At 44.0% G+C, this 23,331-nt stretch overlaps 1 protein-coding gene and 1 long non-coding RNA gene across 6 annotated transcripts in view; both read left to right on the top strand.

The window, feature by feature from the left end:
• The first annotated feature begins 868 nt into the window (after nt 1-868).
• On the top strand, nt 869-7,928 carry LOC136387030 (uncharacterized). The gene is made up of 3 exons (XR_010748064.1): nt 869-982; nt 3,359-3,425; nt 7,856-7,928. It is a non-coding gene; the product is annotated as an uncharacterized lncRNA (long non-coding RNA).
• A 3,229-nt stretch (nt 7,929-11,157) lies between these two features.
• LOC136387027 (histone-lysine N-methyltransferase PRDM9-like) overlaps nt 11,158-23,331 on the top strand; it is a 28,361-nt gene continuing 16,187 nt past the window's right edge. For 2 of the 5 annotated variants that reach the window (XM_066358096.1, XM_066358095.1), the window contains exons 1-3: nt 11,160-11,544; nt 11,648-11,770; nt 21,433-21,540. In XM_066358096.1, coding sequence (XP_066214193.1) covers nt 11,415-11,544; nt 11,648-11,770; nt 21,433-21,540 — 361 coding nt within the window. In that variant the 5' untranslated portion in view covers nt 11,160-11,414. Of the gene's footprint in view, nt 11,545-11,647; nt 11,771-20,017; nt 20,222-21,432; nt 21,541-23,331 lie in introns of those variants that run through there. The other 3 variants (XM_066358097.1, XM_066358098.1, XM_066358099.1) reach the window with 3 other exon arrangements.

The raw sequence follows: 23,331 nt of genomic DNA, 5'->3' as shown, positions 1-23,331 counted from the left end.
TATCAAGCACGACAGACGAGATGATGACATCCTGACACGACTGACTTTATCCTTACAGCAAAACAACTTTACTAAAACCAACTATTTTTATGTTGTCATCAACAAGTGGATTGAAACAACCTGTTATAACCAAATGGATTGGAAATCATATTCAACCAATCTACAACAAATGGTGTTCCTTTTGTAACATGGATTCTATTCTTTCCAAGAAATATTTTCATTGCCAATTTAAAATTCAGAGTTAAAAAAAAAAACCTTTCCGATACTATTAACAGACCCAATCAAATCAGGTGGCCCAAATGCGATCTTGCATTCATTTCCTTGTTAAGTAAGGAATGCAAGAACTGCGGCCCGTTTCATGAATATCGAGAGCTCCGTTGAAGAGTGGGGGTGTCCGCTCTGGGCCTGGGATCCCGGCTCTGGCCCAGGTGTTGGTGAGGACACAGCCGGGCTCCGTGTGAAAGGAGAGGAGAGCGAGGGATGGAGGAGGAGGAGAGAAACCGGGAGGAATGGAGGGGGCTCATTCTAGGTACTCAGACGTCTAGGTTCCAGCCTCACCTGCGCCGGTCACTCTCCGTCCCTCGGCCTCACTGGGCATCAACTTCCTCGCTGAAAAATGAGGCGGATGGCGACCAGTTCTAATCCTTCCACCGGTGGTTCTAATCGTGCCGGTTGCTTGATCCAGGAGTTCCCAGGTGACTCACATAGGCCCCGCCCCGCTGACGTCACCCTCAGGGAGCTCCGCCCCGCTGACTTCTAACAGTCACCGGCCTCTCAGCCCGCGCGCCCGCCTCCAAGAGCACGGGGCCGCGCCGCGCGCACCCGCGGCCACGTGACCCCTGAGCGCGGGGCCGCGCCGAGGCGGCCAGGCTTGCGCATCCCGACTCCGGCCCGCCGCGGGCGCGCGCTTGTTCTGCACCGCGGGCCGCGGCTCGGAGCCCTTCCTGATGCGGGAGTGCGGGTGCGGCTGCAGGCCACGCGGGTGAGTGGCCTCCTCGCTGTACCCCCGGGGGGCGGAGGGAGGCCCAGCCCGCTTCCCTCCCCGCCGGGTCGGTCTCAGACCCGGGGAAGCGCCGCGGCCACGCTCACAGCAGCAGACCCGCCGCGGCGACAGCCCGGTCCGTGTCCCGGCAGCGGGTTCTTTCATGACTGCTGGAAAGAACCGCCGATTTTCCCTGCACATCAGTCACGGCTGAAGGTTTTAGAAAACAAGTTATTTCCCGGATTACTTCAAAGACAGTGCTTGATGGTGCCTATCGTGAAAATGAGACCTGCGGGAGTCGACCCCTGTCCCTGTCCTTTAAATACAAGTGTTATCCTCAGGCTCCGTTACTTGTCACTTTCCTGACAGTGATGGTACTTTCTGTTTCGTTGGGAGGATTAAATGATAATCATGTATATAAATCAATCCTTAAAAATACAAGAAATAGAAGCTAGACAAATACTCTTGGAGGCTTCGGTCCAACATTCAGAGAAAGTTAATAGTTTCTGGTATTTATAGGTTGTTGATTTCAAGGACATGAACAAGCTTTCAAACATCAGCTTTGGTTCATGTATTGTAGAATCTGCTGAGCTGGTTTCTTGAAAGCAGAGGAAAAAGATGCAACAGAAAGTCCAGTGTCTTGACGGGTAATATGACAGGGACAGCTTCCTAGGTGAAATCGATTACTTCAGCAGCTCCTCTGTTATTGGAAACCCACAAAATTAGTTTCTGCAGTGAAGGAGTGGGGTGAGAGGAGGACAGAGGTGGTCCTGAAAGTAGCATCAGTCTTAATAGATAGAGTACCTGCCTATCGTGGTTTTGGCCACAGACTTTAATAAAGTGTTGGATGTAGCTAATCCAAAAAACAATGTAATAACAGCAGCTGATATTATGCAGTTAATATGTCAGACACATGTTCTCAGGTACTCATTCTGTGTTCACTTGTTTAATTTTCACAACAATGCTATCAGTTAGACTTCATATTTCACAGAAAAGGGAAATAAAACATGGTTAAATCCCATAAATTCTTTAAGTCATGCAACTGAAAATGACAGAGCTGGGATTCGAACCCAAGCTGTCAGGTGGGCTGACTCCTGGGTCCAGTCCTTGACCACTATGTGCCCATTACATAATGCTGCACTAATTTTTTTTAATGTTAACTTAGAGTTCTCGGTATGACAAATAGAAGGCTTGACCCGATCTGGGTGTGTCAGATTATTAGAAGAAAGAAAGACACTCTCTGCTTGTTCTCCATCTTCTCTGCAGACAAAATGAGATTGGGGTGAAGGACACATGTTTTAATCACAGCAACAAAGTTCAGCTTATCATAGGGAAAAACTTTTTGGCAATGACAAGAATTAAATGCCAAGAGACTTGGGAACTTTTGTTGTTTTTTGTTTTTTTTTTTAATTTATTTATTCAGTTTAGAGGAGAGAGAGAGAGAGAAGGGGGAGGAGCAGGAAGCATCCACTCCCAATGTGCCTTGACCAGGCAAAGCCCAGGGTTTTGAACCAGCGACCTCAGCATTCCAGGTCGATGCTTGATCCACTGAGCCACCACAGGTCAGGTGGAACTTCTGTGTTTTGATATGTGTTTTAGGGATAATATGCCTGGAGATGGGATCTGAACATATAACCTCTGAAATTCCATCCCAGTTTCTCTAATATAAACTCTCAAACTTAAGGCAATCCTGAAATAATAATGACAGCATCTAACATTTATGAAGCACTCAAAATATGTCACACACTTTATGTGCATGTTACAATTTAATCCCCTATGTGAAAGGTCATTTTTACCTCTATTTTAGGAAGAAAGAAAGAAAGAAAGAAAGAAAGAGATAGCCAATGCCAAATGGTGGAACTGGTATCTGAATCTCTCTAGCTTCGAAACCTGTGTGCTTTAACCACAGTTTACTGTGGGAAACGGCCCTGGAATACTGCGTATAGGTTATTTCTGTAACAGCGTGGTGAAAAGTATATGTAGGCTTTAGAACGAAAAGACATGTTCAGATCTTATATCTTTAAGAGATTAGTAAATTGGAGCAAATTACTCAGATTTCTGAGTCCTACTTTCCTTGAATAGAAAATAGAGATGATAATGCCTATTTTAAAGGATTACTGCATTCCTTGAGACAAAGCTCCATAGCACATGTAGCACGATGTATGGCAAATAGGGACTCCATAAATGTTCCCATGGAATGAGTTGCATAGGAATTCTTAAAATCATTCCTGCAGTAAGAGAGACTAAGAAACTTTGGTTTGCTTCAAGAAGATTAATAGTGTAAAATCTTAACACAAAACAAATCAATTCAGAAGTGATTGGTTAATTTTACAAAGTATTCATTCTATTCCAATCAGTGTTTTTTTCCAATTTTAGTGAACATAAGAATCACCTAAGGAGGAGCCTGTTGAAAATGCATGTCCCTAATTGCCAGCCCCACAAGGTAAGCTCAAGGTGTTTGCATTTGGACCCACAAACTCTCTTCCCTCTCAGGTGACTCTGATAAAGGGCTTCTTCTACCACAGAACTGGAAATAGAAAATTTCTTGTGTATTCTGTTTAGCATTTTATCATAGAGAATTTCAAACATACACTGAAGCAGACAGAACAGTGTGATGAATCTGCTCCACAACCCATGGTGAATTCTGCTCCACTCACACTTCTTCCACTCACTCCATGTTATTCTGAAGCAACTCCTAGACATCATTTCACCTGTAAACATCTGCTTGTATGTCTACAACATTGCAGCATAATGTATGCAGTACAATGTAAAAAAGATAATAAACATGGCTCTTCCTAAAAATAGAAGCCATAATGTCATTATCACATCTAAAAGTTAGTAGTTCCTTGTCATCACATATCTAGTCACTATTCAGATTTCAACTTGTCTCACAAATGTCACTTTTTAAGGCTCTTTTAATCTATACATTTTCCCTCCTCTTTCTCTTTCCCATGGCAATTTGTTTGTTAAAGAAGCTGGGTTATTTGTCCCACAGTCTAGAACAGCGGGCAGCAAACCTTTTCTGTTAATGGGCCAGAAAATTTGTATTTTAAGTTTTGTGGACCAACAGTGTGGGTTTCTTTTAGGCTTTCTGGATAACTTTGTGGTTTCTGTTTAATTTTATTATTACTTATATTATAAAAGTGTGAGAAGCATTCTTAGCTCACCAGGCCTAGTCTTCCGACCCCTGGTCCAGAGCTGCGTGTCCACTAAGATCATCACTAGCCACAATGGATATTTAAGTTAAAATTAATTAAAATTTGATGCAATTTAAAAGTTCCCATTCCCAGGTGCACTGGTCACATGTCTAGTGCTCAGAAGCCACCTGTGCTGTAGTGACAGTATTAGCACAGGCTATGGAACATTTTCATCACCACAGACAGCTGTTGGACAGCATGCTGGGGCTCCCCCAGTCCAGGTATTGCCAGTTGTATCTCCACAGTGTAGTTCACCTTGGTCCTCTGCTCTGCATTTCCTGTCAACTGGAATCCTCTAAGTTGTGTCTAGAGCTTGGTCAGATTCAGGTTGTGTTTTTCACCTCTTGATGGTAGGGCAAATTTCTTTTTAGGCTGCTGGGTATTTTAAAATATTTATCATGTATTTTATATATAACATTTATATAATGTCTATATTTTATATATAGATATATTTTTTACTCAGACTATTTTTAAGAAAAATATGGGGAACAAGTAAGCTTTGCTTTGTAACAGTATTTAATGTATTAAATACTTTTACTTATTATAAGAATAATAGTAGGAACAGTAATTTTTAATATAAAATTCAACATAGTGGAGGTGTTTTGAATGCCTGCTAGCCAGAACGTCCCTGTCAGGTGATTCATCTGTCTTTATAAACGCACATAGCAAAAACTATTAACCCAAGTGAACAGGCCAGTCTGTGTTTAATGGGGTCATGATAGTAGAAGGTAGCAGGGTAGAATTAAGCACATAGTCTACTTATTTCAGGTAAGGGGATGAGAGTATAAGGTTGCTTTTTTGAAGATTCTAGGCATTCCTTTTAGATTGGATGATTTTTAAAAGTGAAATAAAAAGTATTTTAATTCTCTCTTCTAAAATGAACCAAAGAAGCTTACACACCACCTCAACTTTCTTCTCTTAACACTTTTACATTCAATCTGAGACTAACTGGCATCTGTAGACTTAGGAAAACTTTGGTGTCTCCCTGCATTATGTACACTTTACCTACACTCAGACTTTTACTCTTTGTGTTGGACCTGAATCCATGAATTTTATTTATTTATTTATTTATTTATTTATTTATTTATTTATTTATTCTTTACAGAGACAGAAAGTCACAGAGAGGCACAGACAGGAATGGAGAGAGATGAGAAGCATCAATCATCAGTTTTTCATTGCAACACCTTAGTTGTTCATTGATTAATTTCTCATATGTGCCTTGACCGTGGGCCTTCAGCAGACCGAGTAACCCCTTGCTCGAGCCAGCGACCTTGGGTCCAAGCTGGTGAGCTTTGCTCAAAGCAGATGAGCCCACGCTCAAGCTGGTGACCTCGGGGTCTCAAACCTCAGTCTTCTACATCCCAGTCCAATGCTCTATCCACTGTGCCACCGCCTGGTCAAATCCATGAATTTTAAAAGAAAGGCAAAAATGCTAACTGCTTAGATATGCTAGCTGATAATAGCTATTTTTACTTTAATAAATGCTGTTGTTTCATCTTTGGAAGTGTTAGACATAAAACCAGCTAGTTTTAGACACTTGGTTATGATTGAATTCCACGTGGAATAAACAGATTGTATATATAAATAAAATACCTAGTAACAAATGTTAGGATGAATTATTCTAAAATGCTATATTTCTCCCTTAAAATTATAATTGAATATCATCACTTTCAAGCAATAAACTAAGAAAAAAGGGTAATACTAGCTTTAGCAGTTTTTGAAATCATAAGTTCCAAAATTTATTCTCCCTACTGCTTTAAGCTGTAATACTTTATCATCATAAAGGGCAAACCATTAAAGTGCTTTCATATATATGATTATTTCATTTTCATAGTGACTATTTTACAACTTAGTAAACTACTTCTAAGTATGTAAATAAAATAAATGTAAACTTTATTTTAATTTTTAAATGAAGAAAATAATGTTGATTTTGAGACTGTACTTAGCATGTTAAAGCATCAACACATACTATTCTTATGATTTGACACCCTGAATAAGTTAAACCTTACACATCATCTTAACTAACTTGATAGTCAGTCATGTTCTTTTTGAAAATATTTCCCCTTCCTCCCCCAAAAATGAGTTTTTAGAAAAACTCATTGTAGCCTGACCAGGCAGTGGTGCAGTGTATAGAGCATAGGCCTGAGATGCTGAGGACCCAGTTTTGAAACCCCAAGGTTGCCAGCTTGAGTGCCGGTTCACCAGCTTGAGTGTTAGGTCACTGGCTTGAGCGTGGGATCATAGACCTGACCCCATGGCCTCTGGCTTGAGCAAGGGGTCTCTGGCATAGCTGTGACCCCCAGGTCAAGGCACACATGAGAAAGCAATCAATGAACAACTAAGGTGCCACAACAAAGAATTGGTGCTTCTCATCTCCCTGTCTGTCTCTCTCACTTAAAAATAAAAAACTCATTGTATATAATATTTCCTTTGATAGTCAATAAGAAAAGATTTTTGTACAATTAAGTAACTATAAGTTAATATCTAGATCACTGGCTACTTAGGTTAAAATTACTGGTCTAGATGTTGTATCAGTTTGTTTATAGGGCTTGAATCTTAAAACTATTTAGTGAAATATTTCAGTTCCCCCAGAATTTTGTCAAGTTATTCTATGTCCATTACTTGTTTTGTGGTGACTTTAATATCAGCTGCATTTTTATGTCAGGGAACATAAAACCTGAAATTTTTTTCAATTTACTTTAAAAAACTTTGCTTTCAAGCTCTAAGCATTTTGAGGTATATATTTAGTTTGGACCTCAGTGGAAAATGTCAGCTTTGTAATGAGAAAAAGATAAATTCTAGAAACTGGAAATTCTTGTTTTAACTATTTCATTATCTCTTAAATATTACCATATTTTCCAGTGTACATGATGCACCATTTTTTGGAAAAATTTGGGGTCTGAAAACTGGGTGCGTCTTATACAGTGGTTATAGTTTCATTACTTGCATTTCCTGCTTATTCAGATTTGTTATCATTTTCTGAAATTTTGGGCCCCAAAATTAAGGTGTGTCTTATACATGGAGGCATCTTATACATGGGGAAATACAGTACTTTACAACCTTACCAGTTTTTTTTTTCCTTTTGGGGTGAAATTTTGAAAAACACAATTCATTCCTCTATACTATTTAAGCTGCAACAACAACAAAAAAGCCATTGTCATTTTTTTCTTTTTTTTAAATTTTAATAATTAATGTTAGAGAGAGGAAGGGGGAGACAGACAGACAGATAGTCAGAAACATCAATCTGTTTCTGTATGTGCCCTGAACAAGACCAAACCTATGACATTAGTGTATGGGTGTGATGCTCTAACCTACTGAACTCTCTGGTGAGAGCAAGTCATTGTCTTTTGGGGGGAAAAAAGTACTAGAGAAAACCTGAGGTAATTAAAAAATAAACTAATAATCTAGTCTGCTGTGGTGACAACACCAGAAGTCTTTTCTTTGCTCTGAATAGTCAGTGGCATAATCACTATCTCTAATTGTTTAGCACAAAGTGGCCCCTTTCCTAACATGCACTTCCTTGTGCCGTGGCCGCAGTCCAGACTGAGAGACCTCCTAAGCTCTGGACATCAGAATTTATCTGAGCCTGCGTCACCACTTACAAGCTGGGCTCCTTTGGTCACAGAACACCTCCCAGGGTCTTTGTTTCCTCACTTGTAAATTTTCTGTTTTATAGCTGAGAACACACATTGCTGAAGGACCAAGACTTAGGCCTCAGCTCTGCCTTCCGAGAAGCTGAGATACAGGACCTCCCCAAGATCAAGCAAAACTGGGACCAAAGGCATTGCACTGCCAAATCCAGTGCTTTTCACAACTTATAATTATTTCATTTATGTATATTTTTCTTTCCCTCTGTCTACTCCATGACAGTGTAGTTTTTATAAAGACAGAAAGCGAGTCTGTCTCATTCACTATAGGCAACCAGTGTCGAGCACAGTGCCTGGCACATAACAGAGGTACAATAAGTGTTTATTAGATGAGTGAATAAATACTCATTTGCATACATACACTGATATACACAAATGACAGAACCATGTGGACACAGAGATATATGCTCATGTGCAATGAACATCTATGCACACAATGTATACACACCCAATCTACCTGGGTACATATAGAGAAATATAATAGGTACACAGAAAACATGGGAAGAAAATGCCACAATATTAACAGTAAATATCTCTGTAAGGTATCCCCCACCCCCAGAAGGAAGGAAGGGGCCGGATCCACAAAGTGTGGAATAACAAAAGGCTTTATTGAGTACAGAGCATGCATCATGCCCAACAAGGTTCCCTGGCCCAGAGGAAAGACGGAGGCCAGAGGACTCGCAAGGGGTGAACCCCTGTAAGAGATATTTAAACGGTCCCTAGGGTGGTCGAGCTAATATGACGTGGTGAACTCTCACTGGCTCGCAGATGGTCACATTTTTCCAAAGGACTCCTGGGAAGTTTCTTTTGGCACGCTTGGTTGTGGGTGGTCCCAGCCAAAGTTCAAGGGTCTGGGTTCCCCACGTGACCTTCCCCCATTATCCACTGACCTTACAATCTCTGTATGGGAGATTTGTTGTTTTGTTTTTCTTATAATTTTTTTCTAGCATTTCTGCAATAAGAATACATTTTTTATAATAAAAAGGCTGTTAAAATTAAATGTACTTATCAAATCAAAGCACATCATATTTTACAATAAATTAAGAAGATTTAAATTAAAAAAGTTAAAAAGACAGAAGTAAAAATAGTAGAATGGGAAATCACTGACTGCAGGAATATGAGTTCCTAGCACAGTGCCTGGTATATGGTGGGCACTTTCAAAGGCTTTATGAGCACAGCAGGAAGGAAAGAAGGAAAACAAGATGAAAAGAAGGGTGATAAAGAGATCCAGGGAGGGAAAGAGGAAAAGAGGGAGAAATAAAGAGAAAAAGAAATCGTAGCTAGAGAGAAAAAATAGAAAACGAAAGAGACAGAGATTCATCACAATTATACACATTCACATTCTCTCAGATCCCAAGTTTACGATAAAAGTTTTCAGCATTTACGAAGCATGCAGAAAATATTTTTAGAGCATTAAAAAATACATGGACCTTATTGTCTCCATAATGTTGAATTTCTTGGACTCCTGAACTTCCTGGATTTGATAAACGTAATCAAGTGAGGACTCGAAAATAATGTGCCTCTCTTTGTCCACCTGCAGGTCTACCTGTAGAATGGTAGCAAATGTCACAAACTGGCAATATCATTCACGCAACTTGGTGCTCATGGAATGAACAGAATGCTGGAGCTAGAGGAGAGTTTAGGCACCATGGAGTGATCTGATCACTTTATTTTACAAATAGGGAACAAGAAGCCAAGAGATAAAAAGCGATTAACACAAGACTTCCGATGTCTAGTCCTACAAGTAAGAAGCTCGGCAGTTATCGTGCCCATCCTCACAGGAGAAAAAGACTAAACAAGGTGAAAATAAACTACTCCTCCTGGATCCAACAACTAATTGAAGTCAGAGAGACAACCAATGTCTCGAGAATTGTATAGACATTTGAATATGAAGATTAAGAGTGTATCAAAGCAGAAGCCTGTTGCTGCAGCCAATATCAGACTTTATTTAAGAACTCTCCAGTGGGTCAAAGATGGTGGCACATGTGGAAGCTGAGCTTGCACCCTCCCAAAACCCATCCAATGTACCCCTTTACTTAGAACAATTCCTCCAAAAAGACAACCAAGAAACAATTAAACAGCTTCTGCACAACAAGCTAGAGAGAGAGAAAGAGAGAGCATAGAGAAGGCTGAGGAACCATGAGAGCTCTGCAGGAGGTGAAGGATCAGCTCAGGACCCAATAGAACAGTGAGCACCACTGTTTACACCTCCCAAGCATGTTCATAGAAGATGGGAGCTCCATCCAGGCTCTATGGCCACCCTCAGGGTGCTGCAGCACATCCCCAGCCACCTCTCCTGGAGCTAAATACAACAGAATCATGAGGGCAGCTTAGCTTGTGTAAAAAGAGGTCCTCTTCCCAGATATAGACCCAGCAGGTAGGTATGGCAGGGTGACACTTCACCCACTGAGCTGCATATGCATCTGAGGCTCCCCCACCTAGAGAGAGTGCCTAGCTAGCAAAACACTCTGGTACCAGCTGCGAGAATATTTGACCCAGAGAAAGTGCAGAGATAGTGGGTCACTACTGGCATTCCCATCTTGGAAAATGGGGAGCCAGCAAATGGGCTATGGTCTGCACACTGGACTGTCTGATCAGAGAAAGTGCAGAGATTGGGGGGTGCTGCTGCTCGCACTGGTCAGGCTGCTCTACCCAAAGAAAGCACAAAGCTAGCAAAAAAAACCCTGCAGTCCAGTGTGCAGTGAGGGGGGGCAATGCTGTGCATGTTCACAGGGCTGCCAAGCCCCGAGAAGGTGAAGAATGAACAAATTAAGGCTGTGTGTGCACCCAGGCCACCCCACCAGGACAAAGGGTGGATCTAATGGGGGGTGAGATACAAGAAAGCAATCAGGTAACCAAGCGCAGACCATGCTCTGACAACAGATAATTAAAACAGGACACGCAAAGCACACACCACGCAGCCCCTTTTACACCAGGTAGCCTTGCCCAGATTAAAAGGGCAAGGAGGCTCACACACCCCAGGTGGCCCATTCAGAACCCACTCCTTCAGGCCAGGTGACAGGACAGGCACTGCAAGCACCTCCCCCCAACTACAACATGCAGGCTGAAACTGTTCAACACACAATGTAACAAAGACAACATGTTCAAGACTGGGCGAGATGACTAATTCCATTCAATTCAAAGGAACAAAAACCGACAAAGAAAATGGGGAAACAGAAGAATATACCCCAAATGAAGGAACAAGAAAAAAACTCCAGAGAAATATCCTAATGAAATGAACATGGGTAACTGGACAGATAAAGAATTCAAAGCAGTCATCACAATGTTTGATAAACTTGAGAGTAGAATAGAGGATCTCAAGAGAGCGCATGAACAACGAGAAAATGTAGTAAGCTCATCCGGCTTCAGCGCGGACTCACAGGCTTGAGCGCGGGATCATAAACACGACCCCATGGTCACTGGTTGAGCCCAAAGGTCGGTGGATTAAAGCCCAAGTCGCTGTTTTGAGCAAGGGGGCCCCTGGCTTGGCTGGAGTCCCCGCCCTGGCCTGTCCTTGCGTCCCTGGGGCTGGTCCCTTGTATCCCCTCTCGGAGATACCCCACCGCGAGCGCCCACGCATGTGCGAAAATGCGCTCGGAAGGCCAAGCAATCAGCCTCAGCGCCGTCTCCCGCACAGGCACACAGGGGCTGGGCGAGCGGGGTGGCGGGACCAGAGACGTGGACGGGAGCCTGCAGGGCGGCGGAGGGAGCGCCGCAGGTGAGGGGGGCGGGGAGGAGGAGCAGCTCGGACCCCGCAGGACGAGGGGGAGGGGCGGTTCGCCAGCCGGTGGGAGGGGTCACGAGGCCGCGTCTTCCCGCAGGCACCGGACGTTTTCAGGGACAGCCACGCCTACTTCTCTCTGGAGGAGTGGCCGCCATGGGCGACTGGGAGAAGGCGCGCTGCCCCGAAGTGGAGAGGAACCAGGACGCGCTGCTGCGCACAGGTGACAGAACGGGGATGGGGGTGTGGGAACCGGGCGGGAACCATGGGGCGGAACAGGGGGCAGCGAGTGTCGGGGCTACTTTTTCAAGAGCTTCGCTTTGGGGACTGTTACATCCCAAGAGACAGGCCACAGCAGACACAAAGTGAATTTTACACGTTTTATTGCAAACCTGCGCAGGGATTGCAGGCAACCCACGCAAGGGAGCACTGCAGCCCCGAGCTTCTAAAATGGCTCCTTTTTATAGGGTGGCTATCTAGGCTGAGCAAGCATTTTACAGAAGCAGATGTGGCTGTTAGCTATTGGCTAGGGAGGTCGCACGCAGCAACGGGGCGGGGGAGGGGGTTGCTCAGTGGAGAATTTCAAACATAAACTTCTGATAAGGGTCTCTGACTCATAGTCTCGGCCTAACTTTGTGCTGAACTCTTTGTTCTCGGCCTCACAGGAGCCCTATCAGTACTCCCTGTTCCTTCAATAGTTACACTCTTGGCAGCCCCAGCATATCAGTGTAGCATCCACCGGGTACAAGAACAAACATCGGAGACTTTCAGGAGTATAGATGTAACTTTATTGGCCAGTTTTACCTGCGCAGGGGCAAATTCCCGAGGTGTCCAGAGACACCGTGCTCACAAGGAGCTACAGATGGGAATCGCACCTAGCGCTCACAGCTAAATCTTTTTATAAGCTAAGCAAGCAAGCCTAATACAGAAGCAGATGTGGCGGTAACCTATTTGCGAAGGGGGCTGCACATAGCATAGCAACAGGGGCTGGGGTCTAGCTCATTGGCGAATTCCAAACCTAAACTTCTGATAAGGGTCTTTTAACCAATAGAATGCAAATGTTTGTCTCTTTTTCTTTTTCTTTTTTTCCTTCTCTCTCAGCCTCCCAGAGTCCCTATCTGTCTCTGCTTCTTGAACGACCTTGGGCATGTTATTCCTAACAGAACAGGAGCAGGACCTGCCTGTAACCCTTAAGTTCCCTGTTCCATTAGTGCCCTGCTTATTTTCTGATCTTCTCTTGGTCCTTACATTCCCTACTCCTATTAGGGCATAAATCAAACCCTTGATTCTTCATCAGAAGGCAGGATGGTGTAGGTAGGTTGAGACAGAACCATCACTTTTACAGTCTCGATTCTTTCCTTAATAAATGTAAGGAGTTTATTAATAACTACAGGCCCAATAGTGAGAGCTAACAAAAGTATCAGTAATGGCCCAGCAATTGTAGATATAAGAGTGGTTAGCCAAGGGGAGGTTCTGAACATAGAGGCATACCATCCTGGGTCATCTTCTTCTAAGTTCCTATTTTCTAATCTGTTTGCAAGTACCTTGATATTCTCTCTAATTACTCCAGAGTGGTTAGCATAAAAACAGCATTCTTCTCTTAGAGCAGCACACAGTCCTCCTTGCTCGAGCAGGAGGAGGTCTAGTCCTCTCCTATTCTGAAGGGCTACCTCGGCTAGGGAGTCTATTTGCTTCTCGAGGTATATTACCTGGTTTTGGAGAAGCGCAATATCTTTGGAGAATGTCTTGGATAGCTGTCTGAGGGTAAGTTCCCCTTCCCTCAAGGTGTTGGCTCCAAGCCCTACATAGAAAGGGGGTCTGGGACTAAGGCAAAGCCAACAAGATTCTGTAATTTCAGGCTGTGTCTTGTTAAAGAAGGGGAATACCTTATCTAATAAATCTAGGGCATACGTCTCTTGGTGGTGTGGTCTTTCCAGTAACAGGCTGGGAGTGTAAAAAGGCAATTTATGGTCCTGCTCCTCTGGCTCTATTGGGAAAGAGTCTACAGTAGGAGTCGTGGTAGCTCCACTCTGGTCTAGGCCTGTCTTACTGTCCGGGAGTTTTGGTGCTGCCAGAGTGTGTGCTGCTGGAAGGCTGACAGGGGGCCTAGGTGGCAGCCCATTCCCTACTCCTATTAGGAAAGGTCTGTTCTTTGTAGGAAGCTTTCTAATGGTGAAAAAGGTACCAGGATCATGTCCAGTTACATATAATCTTAGCCCCCAGGTTTTTCCTGAATTCCAACTTGGGTCTTTAGACTTCTTAATAGTAATGATAGTAGGGTTATAATTATCTTTAGCACAGTCCTCATCCCAACCATCATTGGGCCTTCTTCCCCCAATCTAGTTCCTAATCGAAAGAGACTTATGTCTGGGTCTGGTTTCGGTGGACTCCATTGAAATTCACTGACAAGTGTTTCACAACCCCATGCTTTACAAAAATAATCTGAGTGAGACCCGCAAATTCGGCGCTGTCCGGAAGGGGTTCAGGGCAGGCGTAGTGTGGAGTATACCATAAAGCCCTATTTTTAACATGAGGTGCACACTTACTACCTGCAGTGTATGAGCTAGGCCAGTTATCTAAGAGTGGGCTCCTGGCTGAATCAGAATGTCTCCAAGCTGCTGGTGAATCACAGAATTTTTCTTCAAAAAACTTTGATAAATCAGCTTGGAGTGTTATGGAGGTGCTACAATTCCAGGTGTTATTCTGTGCTATAACTGCGCCATCTGCTGTCCTGATTAAAACCCATTCCTGCAACTCTAGTCCCTTGCTGGGTAAATAATAAAAAGTCATCAGTCCTAAGTGGAGGAGAAGGTGAGCTTTAGAGGCTCTCCAGGGGTCTGTTTGACTTGCCATCTCCGGGATCCTTTGTCAGGTGGTTGGGCTGATTTCACGTGGGAGAGATGGATCCAATAGGGCTTTTCTGCTGTCCGGACTGCAGAAGGGGTACTGAGCAACACCTGGAATGGTCCTTGCCACCGCACCTCTAGGTTCTCTCGACGGTGGTTGAGAACCCAAACCCACTGTCCAGGGTCCGGTGGCGACAACCTCTGGGCGTTGTCTTCCAATGCTGCAGCTCTCTGTTCCCGCAGCTCCCTTACTTCTCTCTGAATCTGCTGCAATGCCTGTAGGGACTTGAGGAAAGTATGATTAGACATCTCTATTTCCTCTCTGGTGAGCTGGGGTACCATTGGAATGGGTTGTCCAAACATAAGCTCATAGGGGGTCTATCTATTAGTGTAAGGTGTACACCTAAACCGGAACAGGGCAAAAGGGAGTAACTCTACCCAGTTTTCACCGGTCTCCTCTCTTAATTTAATTAGAGTTTCCTTTAATGTCCTATTCATTCGTTCTACTTGTCCTGAACTCTGAGGCCTGTAAATACAATGCAATTTCTAATCAATTCCTAGCCTTGTAGCTAATTCCTGGGAAATCTTAGAGATGAAAGCTGGTCCATTGTCAGATCCTATGGCTATAGAAATTCCATATCTAGGGATGATCTCTCTTAGCAGGATCTTGCAAACTGTGGAAGCAGTTTCACCCTTGGTGGGAAAGGCTTCCGTCCATCCTGTAAAAGTATCTATTAACACCAGTAGATACTTATATCCTGCCTTTCCTGGAGTCATTTCTGTGAAATCTATTTCCTATAACTCTCCTGGGCACTTTCCCCTATATCTAACTAAAGGGGGGAGCTTCTTGTTTATAGCATTCACCTTAGCACAAGCCTTACATCTAGAAACTATGGATTGCACGATATCCCTAAGCTGGGGTCCCCTGTAGTATTTCTTAATTAGTTGTTCTATGTTATTTTGCCCTAGGTGGAAACTTGTATGGACTTCCTTTGCAATCTCTCCTATAACTCCCTGGGGTAGGTAGAGTCTAGTGTCAGGTAGTTCTATCCACCCCTGCTTATTTCTTTTACCCCCTAATTGCTTTCCCTCTTGCTCTTCCTCAGGAGTATACTTAGGTTTGGGAGGCAGCACGGGTTGAGGCAAAAGTGGTAGAATGTCTGCAGTTCCTTCTTTTGCAGCTTCTCTGGCAACAATGTCAGCAAAACGGTTTCCTTGAATAATTGGAGAGTCCCCCTTTTGATGTCCTTTGCAATGAATTATGGCTACTTTAGAGGGAAGCCAAATGGCATCGAGCAGGGCTAAAATCTCAGTTTTATTCTTAATTTCTTTTCCCCCTGCCGTTAGCAAGCCTCGTTCTTTGTAAATGGCACCATGAATGTGAGCAGTGGCAAAGGCATACCTGCTGTCTGTGTAAATGTTGGCCACTTTGCCCTCAGCTATCTGGAAGGCCTGTGTAAGTCCAATTAGCTCTGCTCACTGTGCAGAAGTACCTTTTGGTAATGCTCTCTGCCATAAGACACTGTCCTGGGTAGTTACGGCTGCTCCTGCATATCTTTGTCCATCTCAGACATAACTGCTTCCATCAGTGAACAGCGTGAGGTCTGCCTTCTCATAGGCCTGGTCCCTGAGGTCCGGTCTGGCCCCTGTGACAGTGTCCAATATCTGTCTGCAGTCATGGACCACTGATGGGTCTGGCAACGGTAGCAAGGTGGCAGGATTTAAGACTGCCGTCTTCAAGAACTGCACTGCTGGGGGATTCAATAACTGTGCTTGGTACTGTGTCAATCGAGCATTGGAGAGCCACCTATCTGGTGGGCACGCAGCACTTGTTCTCGATAGTGTTCTCCAATAACCTGGATGTCCTGACCCAATGTCAGCTTGTTGGCCTCCTTAACTAGGATTGAGGTAGCAGCAAGTGCCCTCAAACAGGTTGGCCAGCCAGACGCTATGGGGTCTAGCTTCCTGGATAGGTATGCTACAGGCCTCTTCCATGGCCCAAGCTCTTGGCTGAGGATTCCCACCTACTACCTCAGGTTTATATGCTCCGGAGCTCAAAAACAAAACCAAATGAGGATCCTCAAAGAGTACTTACTCAACTCAAGCTGTCCCTCTGGTCTTCGACCAAAAACTCCACCAAGGGAAATCCCAGGCAAGCCCCCAGAGATGGAGCATCCACCGGGTACAAGAACAAATGTCAGAGACTTTCAGGAGTATAGATGTAACTTTATTGGCCAGTTTTACCTGTGCAGGGGCAAATTCCCAAGGTGTCCAGAGACACTATGCTCACAAGGAGCTACAGATGGGAATCGCACCTAGCGCTCACAGCTAAATCTTTTTATAAGCTAAGCAAGCAAGCCTAATACAGAAGCAGATGTGGCAGTAACCTATTTGCGAAGGGGGCTGCACATATCATAGCAACAGGGGCTGGGGTCTAGCTCATTGGCGAATTCCAAACCTAAACTTCTGATAAGGGTCTTTTAACCAATAGAATGCAAACGTTTGTCTCTTTTTCTTTTTTTTTTTCTTCTCTCTCAGCCTCCCAGAGTCCCTATCTGTCTGCTTCTTGAACGACCTTGGGCATGTTATTCCTAACAGAACAGGAGCAGGACCTGCCTGTAACCCTTAAGTTCCCTGTTCCATTAGTGCCCTGCTTATTTTCTGATCTTCTCTTGGTCCTTACAATCAGCACTCCCTGAATCTAACATTCCCCCATCTCTTTTGGGCATAAATCAAACCCTTGATTCTTCATCAGTGGGGAGAATGGTATAAGTCTGGGGCTCATGAGAATTTTCTACTTTAGCTGTAGCTATAAGCTAATTGGGTCAGGGGTCCTCCCTAGTATGTGCTGGCACGCTGATAGTGTGCCCTTAGTACTACAAGCTTTATGGCCTGAATTCTCTTTTGTACATACTGCGTGAGACAGTTGATAATATACGGACTAATGGTGACCCCCCTACTATAAGCAAATCGAGGGGTCTGGTAAGAGCAGTAAGTAACATAGTGAGCTAAGGGGATGAAGAGAATAAATTCTTATACTAATTTCTTTCTGCCTTGTATTTTTCTTCTCTGTACTAACTTCTTACAACTTGCACAACAAACCTTCTGCAACTTACATAAACCTTCAACTTTTATGAACTTTCTTTACTATTTATATATAACCAGCTTTCACAACAACTTACTTTTTTTTTCAAAAGTACCTCTACACCTCATACCTTCTGTTATCAAAACCATACAATTCCTTTCTAGTCAGAACTCTTGATTTAAAAATCTTTAACCTTTAGTGACAATTAAGTTGACTTTCTTTTTATCCTAGTTTCCCTTTTCCTAAAGCCTGATTAAAAGAGTCCTTAGTGAGTTCCTCTAGGCATTAGCCATGCGTGGGACCAGTTAACTTCTGGTTTGTGGCTGAAGCAGGGCATGTTGTCCTTCTCAGGGTCAGCTTACAAGGGTTGGTGGGGTCAGTCTTTGCTATCCACAAAGGTGTCTCTGCTGGGACTGCAAGCTTCAGCCGGCTGTGGTGGACCCAGGCGGGTATGCCTTCTACCTTGGCAGTAGTGGGGGTGGTCAGGATCATGGTGTGTGGACTCGTCTACGTGGGAGTCAGTCCTTGGGTGGTGTACTGCTAGAAGTGCCTCTTGTACAGTCTTTGAACAGTTTGCTGAGTAACCTATAAAACCTGTAAGTACTTAGGGAAAGGGTGTTACATTTCTACACTTTGCAGTTAGAGTTTAAGTCCTAGTGACCACTGCTTCTAGCTGGAATTAGCAGCAGGTCCCAGCCTATAATAGGCATGGGGCATTGAGATAAGAGAAATAAAGGAGATACTAAACATTAAATAAAGCAATAAAATCAGGCTGTCAATACCCACAGTAGAGATCTTTGAGGGATAAATAAAACTTAAATATTCAAGCAAGGCATAGTAGATGGCCCTTGTGTTTACAAGAAATGAGATTAGCTTATCTGCTACTTGGAAGAAATACCTTAGGCTCGTGAGCAATGTCCTTGGGCCTTCAGTGGCAATTCCCAGCATGCTGGGCAAGGTCAGGTCACAGGTAGCTGGAGCAGGGCTAGAAGAGACTGAACCCTCCCTCCATGGAGCAAGGGGGCAGCTTACCTTCTCATGTCCCTCTTTCCACAGCACAGATGTGTCAACCAGTGGGGCTGGGAAGCCTGGCAGGCTTCAGTTCAATGACCTTTCTTTCCACTCTGGAGCAGGGCCTTGATGAAAGCTATGAAGCCCCTTAGGGTGCTGGAGCCAAAAGTTGGTATTTCCTGACTTCTTTTGGGCCTTATTTGCCTTTTCTGTTACTTCCTTGGTCATTATAGACCTTAAAAGCCATGCTCAGAAGATCTCACTGAGGGGCTTGACTAAGAGAGCAAAATTGGGAATCCTGTATTTAAAGAAGCCTATTAGACCGAGGAAAGAAAAGATTTGATCTGTGGTGGTTAATCAGGTGGACGTTCAGGATTACGTCTCTAGAGTTCTCCTTTCTACCTATTATGTTAAGAATTCTTCTTTTAAGCCAATTAATAGTAATATTTGTTACTCTGGGTTTTGTGACCTAACATTGAACAATTAACAATTACTGAATTATTATATATCCCCTAATATTTAAACTAAAATTTTAACATCACAGGCTATGAAATAGCAAATGAAAAGGAGAATTAACAAAAGACTGTTAAAATAACATATACATTTCTAACATAGAAAATGTTTTGTTTTGTTTTTTTTACAACAACAGATCCTTGGTACAAAAAGAAAGTCTTTGTATTTGACAGACTATACAATTCCATATGCTTTACTATTAGTACAAATTTAGTACTATTTACAATAAGAGATTATAAACTACTATTCCTAATGAACTACTGATTTTCAGAGAAAAATAAGGAATGGTCAAAATGTAGTTACTATTTTGTGGCTTTTCAGCTGGCAAAGAGATGCTAACCCTCTTTTTGACCTATAGAGCTTTACAACATTAAGTCATTATAAGGGTCGGGGTAGTAAACTAAAAAAACACACAATTTTATAAACTTATTTTCTTAACAGTGGGGTATTCTAGTTTACATAAGGTCCTCAATTTTCTCAGGAACACAGTAACCTTATAATTCCCTAAATCTTCTCCTCAGGTCTGGCTCCACATGGAGGCGGAGATTTCCCGGAGCCAAAGCAGAGGAGGGCAGGGGCTGTAGCAAGGTGATGATAACCTCTAGCTTACTGCACTGTTATCTTTTGCCTGACTAAGCAGTGGCACAGCCCCTTAGCTAAGAAAGATTCCTGGTGCCCAAGGGGGAGGGGCAAGTGCCTGAAACTGTGAGGGGAGCCTGCCGCTTCTTCTTTTTCTTTTTTTTTCTTCTTTTCTCTGCCACTTCTCCTGCAGCCAGCTGCAGCCTGGCTGCCTTTTCTTTCTCTACCTCTGCTGCTATACTGGGCTGCATACTGACCGTGCCACCTGCCTGCAGGTGGGTGCTGGTGATAGTACGCTAAACTCTCTATGTTTTCTATGGGTCTAGCAATCCTCGGTTTGGCCAGTCTGCTCGTAAGTTGGCCATTCTAGTTCACAAAGAGTCCGCAACGTGGCGGAATCAACAGGAGTCCCATAGTCTTGTGCCCTGCGAGAGAAATCAGAAAAGTTATCAAGCAAGTACTGAAGAGGCGTTAGGGCAGCAGATTGCCCCTGACACATGGTCCTTGACTCTCGAAGGAATCCTTTGAGGAAGCAACGGGCGAAGCAGACAAACAAACCAAATATGCTCACAAAACAAACAAAACTTCTAAACCAAAACCAAAGGGAGAAGGCAGCGTCCTGCGTTCCCTGACCGACCGGGTGGGGAGAAATCAGGTGGCGTCCCGCCTGCTCCACTACACCCTTTTCTAACTAGAGCTCTGTTTCCAAATATTCAAAGAGGAAGCTTCCTTACCAAACAGTCTCGAGACCCCAAATGTTTCGAATCAGCCAAATTCAGTTTCTAAATGGCAACTGCCGGAGGCTGGCCAGCTACCAATGTCTGCTGCAGCCCACTCCGTAGGAGGGGTCTTACACGGTCTATATCGCTGGCCAGCCTCCATATGTTACATCCCAGGAGACAGGCCACAGCAGACACAAAGTGAATTTTATAAGTTTTATTGCAAACCTGCGCAGGGACTGCAGGCAACCCACACAGGGGAACACTGCAGCCCCGAGCTTCTAAAATGGCTCCTTTTTATAGGGTGGCTGTAAGGACCAAGAGAAGATCAGAAAATAAGCAGGGCACTAATGGAACAGGGAACTTAAGGGTTACAGGCAGGTCCTGCTCCTGTTCTGTTAGGAATAACATGCCCAAGGTTGTTCAAGAAGCAGAGACAGATAGGGACTCTGGGAGGCTGAGAGAGAGAGAAGAAAAAAAAAAAGAAAAAGAGACAAACATTTGCATTCTATTGGTTAAAAGACCCTTATCAGAAGTTTAGGTTTGGAATTCGCCAATGAGCTAGACCCCAGCCCCTGTTGCTATACTATGTGCAGCCCCCTTAGCAAATAGGTTACCGCCACATCTGCTTCTGTATTAGGCTTGCTTGCTTAGCTTATAAAAAGATTTAGCTGTGAGCGCTAGGTGCGATTCCCATCTGCAGCTCCTTGTGAGCACAGTGTCTCTGGACACCTCAGGAATTTGCCCCTGCGCAGGTAAAACTGGCCAATAAAGTTACATCTATACTCCTGAAAGTCTCTGATGTTTGTTCTTGTACCCGGTGGATGTTACAGTGGCTATCTAGGTTGAGCAAGCATTATACAGAAGCAGATGTGGCAGTTAGCTATTGGCTAGGGAGGTCGCGCGCAGCAACGGGGTGGGGGGTATAGCTCAGTGGAGAATTTCAAACATAAACTTCTGATAAGGGTCTCTGACTCATAGTCTCGGCCTAACTTTGTGCTGAACCCTTTGTTCTCGGCCTCACAGGAGCCCTATCAGTACTCCCTGTTCCTTCAATAGTTATACTCTTGGCAGCCCCAGCATATCAGCACTCCCTGAATCTAACAGGGACCACGATTTTGTTTCTCCCCAGGCCTCAGAGCCCCTAGGCCCGCTTCCATGGTTCACCGCCAGCAGGCCACCAGACCCCCGGTGGAAGACACTGAGGACTCGCATGAAGAATGGACTCGGAGGCAGCGAGGTGAGGGGTCGCAGGCATGCACTGCCCATTTGAAACTCACCCGGGGTCATGTCCCCAGCCTCTAAACATCTAACCGGGGACAGAGCTTGCGTTTAGCAAACAAGTGAGATGCAAACAGTGCAATGTGCAATAAGGGACGATTTGATACACTGCTTCCATGTGTAGATAATTACACATATTTGTAGATGTGTTAATGAAGCAGGAACAGTATAGAAACATAAAACCACGTAAGAAATAACTCATTCAGAGCACTTGTCATCACAAAAGGAGGAGGAAGGTCTGGCGGGTGAGCAGTGCTCCAGGACAGCGCTGTCTGGCAGCCCTGGCCTCATTGCAGACAGGAAAGGATTAATCGTTATTAAGGCAGCTGGGGTTGTGAGCCAGGGTAGGGACCATTGTATCAGGCCCTGTGTCAGCCATCTCTTCAGTGTGTCTGGTTTCATGAGGGTGTGGTCAGTAAGGTCCTTCTGCGTTCATGGGTCTAGCACTGAAACACAGCTGAAGTCCAGATGTGATCTCTAACTTGACCTAAATGGTTTCTGTGGTCCACAGACCTGAGGCTCTGTTCCCAAGACTGTTTGGTGCTGACCAGACTCTGATGACTAAGGAAGGGCAAGGATGGTTAAATGTGTAAAGGTGAAGGGATAAGAAGGAAAGGAGGCAAGGTGGTCATTGTACCATTAGACTGGACAAGGCCACTCTGAAACAAGAAGACAGAAAGGAGCCCTGGCCAAGTTGCATAATTCATTAGAGAGTCGTCCCCATACACCAAGTTGTGTGTTTGATGTCCAGTCAGGGCCCATATAAGAATCAACCATTGAAGCCTGACCAGGTGGTGGCACAGAGGATAGAGCATCAACCTGGGACGATGAGGACTCAGGTTCCAAACCCCAAGGTTGCAGGCTTGAGGGGATTCATGGGCTTCAGTGCGGAGTCACTGGCTTGAGCGTGAAATCATAGATGTGACCACATAGTCACTGGCTTGAAGCACAAGGTTGCTGGCATGAGCCCAAGGTTGCTGGTTTGAGCAAGAGGTCACTGACTGAGCTAGATTCCCCTGGTCAAGGCACCTATGCGAAAGCAATCAGTGAACAACCAAGGTGATGCTGCTGTAAGTTGATGCTTCTCATCCCTCTCCCTTCCTGTCTGCCTCTCTAGCTAAAAAAAAACACAAAAAACAAAAACAAAAAAACTAATAAAGAAAGAATAATCAACCACTAAATGCATGAGTGGAACAGCAAATCAATGTTTCTCTCTCACTCTCTTCCCTCCTATCTCTCTAAAATCAATAAAAAATTTAATTAATAAATAAATTAAATAATAATAAAATTTATTATTAAATTTTTATTAAAAATTTTATTAAATTAAAATTTTTATTGACTTTAGAGAGAGGAGTGAGAGAGAGAGAGAAGGTGGAGGCAGACAGGAGCAGGAAGCATCAACTTGTAGTACTTGCTTTTTGGATGTGCCTTGACAAGGCAAGCCTGGGGTTACAAACTGGTGACCTCAGTGTCCAGGTCACTGCTTTATCTACTGTGCCACTGCAAGTCAGGCAAATTTTTAAAAAATTTTAAAAAAGACATGCCGTGAACCAGCGTGGCTCCTAATAACGGTTCGGAATTAAGGAAACACTTATCAAAACAAAAACGATAGGACCGGGAGGACTCTTCAACATGCCTGGCAGTATCCGAGTGCCCCATAGCCCCAGTTTGCTTTATTATATAGCCATGTGCAAATCAAGGACCTTGATACAAAGTTGCACATCCAAGGCTAAGACGGGAATTCTTCCAA

The sequence above is a fragment of the Saccopteryx leptura genome, unplaced genomic scaffold (genome assembly GCF_036850995.1).
Source record: "Saccopteryx leptura isolate mSacLep1 unplaced genomic scaffold, mSacLep1_pri_phased_curated manual_scaffold_49, whole genome shotgun sequence".
In the NCBI taxonomy this organism is placed as follows: Eukaryota; Metazoa; Chordata; class Mammalia; order Chiroptera; family Emballonuridae; genus Saccopteryx; species Saccopteryx leptura.
Note: the sequence above shows the minus strand (reverse complement) of the source record. Positions and strands in the feature narration are given on the sequence as shown.